At 37.1% G+C, this 9,629-nt stretch overlaps 1 protein-coding gene across 1 annotated transcript in view; it reads right to left on the reverse strand.

The window, feature by feature from the left end:
- Positions 1–4,041, reverse strand: part of LOC129219988 (uncharacterized) — a 101,655-nt gene extending 97,614 nt beyond the window's left edge. The window contains exon 1 of the mRNA XM_054854311.1: positions 3,758–4,041. Within this exon, the coding sequence (XP_054710286.1) occupies positions 3,758–3,862 (105 nt within the window). The 5' untranslated portion in view covers positions 3,863–4,041. The remainder of the gene's footprint in view (positions 1–3,757) is intronic.
- Positions 4,042–9,629: the final 5,588 nt, after the last annotated feature.

The raw sequence follows: 9,629 nt of genomic DNA on the forward strand, positions 1-9,629 counted from the left end.
CATGATTTTTTTTTTTTTCTTTTTTGAATAGTTCAGAAGTGAAAATGAAGAGACTAGCGACTGTCCTTTTCCGATTGTGCGTGTGGGGGGGGGGATATCGTACACCGTATTACAAATAGTCAAGCTGTCACTTTGTTGCTGAAAATAAGTTGAAAAATTTTGTACTGAAAACTATTAGGGCAAGTATATAAGTGAAAATAACGAGCTATGTATTCAGCTGCAATACTTAAAATAATCGACGACTATTGCAACACATTAGAAGCAAAAACAAGGATTTAAAAAGAAACGGATTTACCTATAAACTAAACCAAGCTATAGCTTAAGGCACCCACTTTGTTATAAGCCCCCAACTCCTGAAAATTTCATGATTTGTTCCTTTAAAAAAAAGTACTTGAAAAGTAAATTTCATTTTCAAGTGCTTGAAAACCTTGAACATTTAGAAAAGTGTGGATACAAACCATAAAGTTTTAAATTGATAAAAAATGGGGAGAGTAGGGGAGAAATGCCGAAATTGTCAAAATCAGCTCATTGCCCCACCCTGCATCAAAAATGTAAAAATCATAGTTCTCACCTTTTCTGCAACAAATTACTTGAGATAATGTTTTGGGACTCACATGTTTCATATCTTGCAGTTTATTTAATCCTGAATGTAGTATTTAAAAAAAAAACACTACCTCTATTCTTTTTGTTTTCTACACTACTTGTAAACTTGTAACTGAAAAAAAAAAAGTTGCTGTAGTGAGAAATCTATAGTTTTTTTTTTTTTTTTTTTAAATTTATAGTTGTTTCTTACAAAATTAGAGCAATACTGTAAAACTGTACGCTCTAATATTGATTTTCAGAGACTGGAAAGGGCAAATAAAGTGCCTTAAGGAATTTTAATTGTTCTCAAGTACTTGAAAAGAATTAGATGAGTCTTTGAAATTCCTAATCAAAGTGTGCTTTAATTTTTTTTTAAATCAATCATATGAATTATGAACTCTCATGTTACTTATTTAACACCATTTCTTTTAAAGCATTCTTTACTATTGATCATTTTGTATTTAATTCATTGTTGTATTTGTGGATAGGTTGGAGGAGTGAACAAAAGCTTATGAAATTGAACCGACAGCCAATGTAAGCAAATAACAATACACAATCTTCTCTGCTTTCTCTGAGGACTGCTGTCATAGACTTGTCGACCCGAAAACAATTTTTACTGCGTGTTATTGTAAATTGCAAAGGAGTATTTTGCCTATTTTTCCGAGATTTTTGTAGTTCCAATAACCCCTTATAAGACTTCAAAATGCAAAATTTTATATCTATTTTACAAAAATTTCTTCCGGGGGAGAAACTCCCAGACCCCTTGAAATTGAAAATATTCTATCCCCTACTTAAAAGGGACACCATTTCCCCTCTTGAGTTCAATTTCAGGAAGACAGCAGTCAACATATTAATAAAAACGATACAAAATAAGTAAAGCATGGTGTTAAAAAAATGGTCTTTTTTGCCACCGACAGAAAAATTGTCCGGACTACAAGAGAGACCCAAAAACTTAGAGTAGCTTAGAGCCATGTTAAGTCTACATCCAGCCTTGATAACAAACAATATTGCTGAAAAAGAAAAAAATAATAAGAATAATAATACCCTGCCCCCCCCCCCCAGGAACTCGGTCCGAAATCCGCCTATGAACACTGAATAAAACAGGCCACAACCACGTGATCAGCCATGCGGGTCACGTGAAGCTCACAGGCTGTAGGTTGGGCACCACTGTATTAATGCAATGATATTTTGGCGGCGTAGTATGCAAGCAGGACCACACACAGACTCCGTGTATAGGTTAGACCTACACACTGTCTACACGGAGCAAATTTTCCCTCAACAACTCTTGAAAACAGAAACGTTTACAAACATTTTCCAGATTTCAGTGCAACCTTTTTAAAGGAACACTAAAGAAACAAATACTAACATTTGCTAGAATAATTTCTCAAGATTGAAGATCAAAAACAATAGTAAAAAGACTGACAGCACAAGAAATAGGAATGCTGCAATTTCGATTGCATGAAAATCGGCGCTCGTTTTCAGAAAATGACAGTAATAAGGCTAAGAGAAATTAAAAAGCAAAATTCTATTGACATTCATTTAGAATGCAAACAACAATTAATAAAAATAGTAGCAGCGGAAACTAACTTTTTGCAAAAATTGCGATCGTAAAAACTGACTCTTAACAAAAATTACGATCGCAAAAACGAACGTGCAAAAATATGAACATCACACATTTCTGATGGTGAATATGTTTATTAAATTTCATTTTCCTACTTTTTAAAACGCTCAATTTCAAAAAATAAACGGGGAAAAACGTTCCCAACCCCCCCCCCCGTAAAGTAAGGGGGAAAATTATAAGCGATTTTCTTTGTCTTTTTTTTCTTTTTCTTTTTTCACAATTTTTTCACCCTAGGAAAAAAGGGAGTTGTGCATTTTAACCACCTATTGTCTAAAATGTCGCCGTTTTTTTCAATTGATTACAAAATAGTATCCGTAAATATTTCAGGGTGCTGAGAAAAAAGTAGAATTTAATGCTAAAAACATGTACTCCGGCTGCCTCGTGTGAAAAGATTCCCTCCAAACATCCGTACTGCAAAAGTTTCCCCTTCGGCACAAGAATTTTTCCTGAGGTCCAGCAATGATCATCAGCTGTCAATCTTATCTCCCGACCCCCTATTGTATTTTCTTATCCCTTTCCTCCCCTGATTTTTATGGTGACAGGTATTCGATAAGGACTTTAGGCGAAATCCGAGATGAACCCCCTGTCGAATGCAGAAGGTAAAATTGCTTTTTACTTTCAATTCCTCGCCGAGCCTATAAATTTGGCGATTTTCTTAAAATTTTGACTAAGTTTATGACCTTATACCTCGATAATGAGGACAAGAGAGCCATTTATTTTTACGTGGAAAAAATATCTGAATATGCTCTTTCAATTGCTGCCTATTTCAACTTTTTTTCGTTTTTTACTATTCGTATGGTTCCCTTGTAAAAACGACTCCCTTTCCCCAGAAAATGAGACGAAGACAAAACCCACTTGAAATACCTCCCAACAAACTCCAATGGTGCAATCTGTGACGTGCTCCCTGATTTAGAGCTCACCATGGGGCACCCGAAACTAAAATTTCGGGAGGGCAGAAATTCTCTATTTGCCCAGTGGAACTCCAAATTCCGCCGAATAGTGGTAATTTTGGAACTTCAAAGTTCGTCGAATTGTGACAGTTTTTCCGAAAAGAACTCCAAGTTTTGCCGAACGGTCAGAAAACATGTGCCGAATAAGGAAATTTTTGAAAGATCACAATGACCTCCCGTGACTTCCCATCGGGGCGGCCAGGGCCCCAGGGCCGCCGAGAACCAAAGCAAGCCCCTTGTCAGTTTGGTCACCGAGTCCCCACTCACACAGAAAACTTGTCATACTTATACAACCCCGATTCCGACCCGGGCCCCAAGTGTAAGACTAGGCAGGGGCGTGCACACGGGGAGAGGGAGAAGGGACACCTGTTAGTCGGGCCAGAACCTGAAGGGGGCCTAATATTTTTTAAACTAACGGTTAAATATAAGGGTAAACAAAATGGAGGGGGTCCAGAAAAGTAATTTGTGGCGGGCCCCAAAATTTCTGTGCATGTCCCTGCGACTAGGCTGACATGGCTTCTCGTCTGCCCGGGGCCGCCCCTGTCTCCTCCACGGACAACTAAAGGACATTTCTTTCGTTCGTTCACAAAGTATCAAGACTTACTTGCGCCATATGACAAGCTCCTTTAAACAAGGAAGACAATGTCGCCCAAGAACCAGAAAATCTCCGCCCCTTGGCGGTGCTTCGGCGTTTTATATCCAATGACATCTCCTCGAGTAGCAGATAAAACTAATCGCCAACTCTCTCGAATTTGCAGCTCACCGGCAACTTTCCCAATCCAGTAGGTGGCAAAATTTAACGATCTTCATTTACTCTGATGAACAAACATCACTTTTTCGTGAAACATGCGCAGGAAAGCTCATTTCGAGAGCTCCGGACTTCCGTTTGGCCGGGAAGCAGCGAGACTACGTCTATAAAATCTCGAATGTGATATCGCTGTGACGCACCCACACGGATGACGTGGAAACAAAGCGATCATGAATAACAGACAAAAGCCAACAATTTTAGAAAGCTGCATAGATAAGGTAATCCTGCAAATAAATGTATCATAATTTTCTGTGCTTTATGTGTTGATTATTTTCATACTTTTTGCAAGGAAAACGACGATCCGACGCTCTATCTACACAATTTCAACACTTAGAGCATTTCTTTTTTCCTTTTGCAATTGAGGGAGGAGAAGGCAGGGGCGTGCACAGGGGCACAGGGAGAGGGAAAAGTGACACTTGTTGGCCCGGGCCCAAGCCTGAAGGGAGTCCGAAATTTTTAAAATGAGCGTGAAATACATGTAAGGACGTAAGAGTGAATAATATGGAGGAGGTCCGCAAAAGTCATTTGTAACGGGCCCCAAAATTTCTGTGCACGCCTCTGGAGGGAGGTCAGATGACTAACTGAATTTAGAATTATTTAAATGTCTTTGCGAAATTGTAGTTCCAAATCATTTTGAAACAGAATTTTTTCAACCTCGCTTTAATTTCTTTATAGTGGATTCACAAATATAGTTCTGGATGATCTGTAACTTAATGCCGAACCGAGTGACGTTTGACGAAATGATTGTACATCAATGTCACTTTTTTTTTCCATATTTTGACCCCCTCTCCCCTTCCCCTCTTTGTTACAAAGTGTCACACTTCACCATACTGAACTAACTCATGTCACATGTCACGCTATTTCACAAACACATATTTGCAGTTATTATGAAACAAAGCACGCAATGTTGGGTTCAGGGCTCCCAAGAGCCGGGGCGGGTCCCCTCTCCCCCACAAAACTAATAAAATTTACGCTACTCCCGATTCCGAACCGGGCCCCTAATTTCCGACCAGGCTGACATGGCCTCAGGTCGGCCCTGCAAGAGATCTCAACCTTTTCAGACTCTTCAGCTGATTTTAAGTCATTCTCTCCCCCCCCCCCACGTGGTTAGTACAAGTTGTAAAATAGAAAACTGAAACTGAACAGGATAATTGAAGCTTAGCATTGGTACACAAAACTTCATTTTGAACATTTTATTAGAATCCAAAGAAACAAAAGAAATAAAGAGTGAGGAAACATTTTTACCCCAACCCTTTTTTAACAAATGGACTAAGACCATGATTTACATTAACATAAATTTTATGCTATAATAATATAATACATATTTTGGGAGGGGCGCCCCACCCCCCCTAATTACAGCACTGCTTCTACCTATTTAATACACCGAAGTCTGCTGCACATCACGACAGATTTTAACCCATGCTGTTAAAAAGAACCCCTCCCCCACCCTCAATCAAAAAGTGTCAGTTTTCACAGAAAATCCACAGTCAAAATTTCACAGAAGCATATTAACAGTGCACTCAGAAACATCCTAATAAGAAACTAGTATCACAGAATGATGACAAGGCTATTGATTTTATACACCAATCGCGTTTCAGATTTCATTCACAGAGCTTAAGATTAAAAATAACGTCCCTTCCCCCTGCTTTCCGATTTGGCAACAAAAAAAGTGCGCATAAAAAGTATTTCAAATGTATAACTCAAAATATTACATCAGAGATTGACGTTAAAAAAAAGACTAAAAGTTTGGAAACCAGTTCGAGAATTACGAGTATGTTTAGCATGTGACGTAATATTGAGGATCAATACTCTGCCGAGTTCTCTCTCTTATTTTTTCGTCAATTCCTGGTGTAACATTTGTGTTACAAAATGATTTTAAATTTTCACAGAAGTTAGGGTAGACATTTTTAGAGGATCAATTTTTTTTGAAAATTTTTTATTCTATCAAATGTGATTAATTTACTCTTCCGTGTAAAAGAGGGAAAAAACACATTAAATATGAACAAAATGTTGAGGGGAAAAATAATTCACTATGAAATGCATTACTATATGAAAATAAAATTTTTTTGTAATAATGAGTGTAAATAATGTGAATTCCCATTCCGTAAACCACGATTTTTTTTTTTTTTTTTTGAGACTCCGTTTTGTAAGATATTGATTTCTATCAAGAGTACTAGTTAGTTTACTCTGACATTCTAAGTACAGAGTACAGGGTACCTACAAAAAAAAATCATTCGTTTTCGAAAGGCTACATATCCAAAAGTACTGTACGCGCAACGATGAGAAACATTTAAAAACAACAAGCAAAACACAAGATTTGGAATTGTGTTAACCAGGTGGTAAAACTTGACCACGGAGAGATGGCGAATGACCTTGGAGCGGAAACATCATTTGCATCATTTGTAATAGGTAGAATTAGCCAGAAAGCACTGAGTGGCAAAAGGCCGGGGTTCTTTCTAATCCAATAACTAACAACCTATTACAAATGATGTTTCCGCTTCAAGGTCATTCGCCATCTCTCCGTGAGTGGAATCATTGAGAAGGAATAAAAGGTGGAGAGAGTGACGCTTTCAATTCTTAAAGCAAGGCTACCAAGTCACGTGATATATTTGTAAGTTAAGTATTGGAAGAAATCAGGTTTCTTCCAATCGCTTCACGTAAAGCGTGCATCACTTTAAGAGTGGAATGCGTTAGAAATTAGATCGTATTGAGAATTTAGGCTTCTAAAACCAAAGTTATACAAAGAATATTCATTAGGAATAAAAATATACCTTCAGTTTCGAAAGATCACATGTCTTCTACAGCATTTTCAGATCGATTATCTTCCGACATTTCCTTTGACTCCAGCCTCAACTTCAACCATTTGTGGCCAGCAAGTCTACTGACTACCACAGCGTACGTTTTAGGCCTTGGTAGACCGTTGGTCCTCGTACCAGGTCCATATTCAATCTCGTCAACAGGTGGCAGAGGAGGATAAGGATTTTGGAGGGGACGAATGAATTCGTTCGTGTTCTGGATAGGACTCAAAATGCTGTCAGGATCAGGAGAAGCATTAGATTGCCTGTCCTCTTCCGCTGCTTCCTCCTGGGTTTTACCGCGACAACTGACGATTATTCCCATTTAAGAGAATTATTAATTTTGTCGAAGATTGCAAAAATAATGTACAAAGATATTTTGCTCTCGAAAGAATAATGGAAAAGCAAACAAACCTATAACAAGTTTTGACTTCGCCATCAATAAAAGATTCTTAAAAACAAATTATTGAAAGAAAATACTATTCGTACGAAATCAGATGCGTATTTTTTCCTAGCTTAGATTTTAGAAGCACAGGACAGTTAGCAAAAATCAGAAGGAAATGTACGTTTTAAGACTAAAGAAAGGACAGTGGAACTTCCTGAAATCTACCAGTTAACCGGAAAAATACTTCACAACGTATTTTCGACATAACAACAAAACTAAAACTAGCCTGGAAACCGTTATCGATACAAACTCAGTTTGAAAGCCTTATCTTGACAATTACTATATCAACATTAAACATTTTCCTTGCACGTTCAATCCATTAAACATAATTATCAGTTAATACCAATTATTTAGCATCAACTCTTCACATGGAATCGAATATTAAAAAGGGAGATCAGGGAAGGAAAAATCCCAATTCTCCACATCGCAACAAGGTTGCATTGCGTCTTTAGGAAAACAATGCAGGGCAAAAAAAAAACCGCAAGATAAAAATTAGTATGACAGGAAGGAATAAAAAAATCACGAAGTTTTTCAAAAAACTAAGCTGACTCTTGCAAAAAAGTAAAAATAGTTTTCTTCAAAATAAAATTACATTACTGGTTCAAGACAATGAACATAGATTCTGAAAACTAGCAATTTCTGATCCCCTAAATCAGATTTCTCTACACACTATAATTTCAATAGACCAGAACTATTACTCAGCTGGTATGAGCATCTGGGGAAAAAATACCACAAGAGTGCTGGTGCTGGTAAATAACTTTAGCAAAATTCACTTGTTTGTATTCTATTGCCACAAATGCACAAAAAATTACAACTTGGTAATATTTCCAATAATAACTTATGATTTTCGGCTCAAGGGAAAAAAAAGTAAGAACGCCTTAAAAGAGTGGATACGTTTCAAAATCCAGGAAAATAAGGCTTTAACATCAACCTCAATAATTCGTTAGAACAAACTTCGACAGACGTGATGACAACAACTTGAGAATTCCACATGCGGCCAGAACATTTCAAACTATCACAAAAAAACAACGGTCATTTGGCTAACTACAGAAAAAATCACCCTGCTCTAGAGCACATTCCAATTCTTTCTGACGTTTTCTCTTAAAAACACTGCAATGCGACAGACACCCGCGGGACTTGGTCCATCGAGAAGATTAGTATTTTTCACGGCTGAAGAACAGACAGGCTATGTCTCAACCAAGCGTGAAGACTGCATGAATTTTTGAAATAATACGTCACAATAGTAGTCAACCGCCTTTTCACTTGGCGTCGCCAAACTCCAGGGTGGGATTGGTAATTAGTGTACGATTCGTATTGTTCGACTCGACTAGGAAATTTTCATAATGCGCTTGCGTGTGTTCATCTTTGGAAGATTGCTCAATAGATAGCAGGAGAAGGTAATTTCTTACAGAAGCTTAGACTGGCAGGAGAAAAAAAAAAGCCGTTGCTTTTAATTTAATTGTAAAATGTTTCTCAAGGCTGTCATCGAACGGTTTTTTTTTTTTTTTTTTGATGTTGATAACGTTTTAAGTTCATGGTTGCTCTTTCCAATGAACAAACGACATAAATGGACGGTTTTATGCAAATATGAGTGAATAAATTGAATTACTAAAGAAATAGAATTACTAATTGCAAGTTTTGAAATTCAAAAAATGAGAGTCAGTGAAGGGTGATTGGGAATATATCCTCCAACCCAGAAACTCAAGAAATGTTTCTTCTATGGCTATAGAAAAAGATTAAATCTAAATACATTCTCCCCCAAATTTGTTTCTCGGCTAAGCCACCTCTAAATTCTCTACCTTCCGAATTGGTATTTGAACCCTTAAACTTTAACGAGACAATAAGTTTGATGATCTTTAAAACGGCAAATGCATTTTATTTCTTCGGGTCCCCCCCCCCCCCCTCCAAATGCTTTTTTTTAATGCTAAGGGAGGGTTTTTTTTTTTTTTTTTTTTTTTGCTTTTTTTTTTTTTTTTTTTTAAATCTTTAATAAGTATATTTTTCCATCCTCATAAAACACAAAAAAAGACTATTCGCGAGAGTTCTCGAGATATAATAAGATAAGTTGAATTATTTTGGTCAAAGGCTCTCGTGATGAACAAAACTCAACTGAAAGGTGGAAAAATATTTCAGTAGGTAGAAAAGAATACAGAAAAGTAACAAATGAAAGAGTGAAACGCAGAGTTGCAATTAAAAGGCGTTTGTTGATGCATTGGACGAGTTGTTTGACATTGCACATGTTGATGGAGCATGATTGCAGAAAAAAACTACGAATTCATTTTATTTCTTCAAGATTTTTAGATTCTTTCTTTTTTTTTCTAAATGTTTCATGGCCAAAACGTCGAACCCTGTTCAGTAATAACGGATTTCAATCCTTAGTACTCTATCGAAAGCAATCTGCGAATTTCCCAAAAACAGCTGCGGGGAT

The sequence above is a fragment of the Uloborus diversus genome, chromosome 4, assembly GCF_026930045.1.
Source record: "Uloborus diversus isolate 005 chromosome 4, Udiv.v.3.1, whole genome shotgun sequence".
Classification (NCBI taxonomy): Eukaryota; Metazoa; Arthropoda; class Arachnida; order Araneae; family Uloboridae; genus Uloborus; species Uloborus diversus.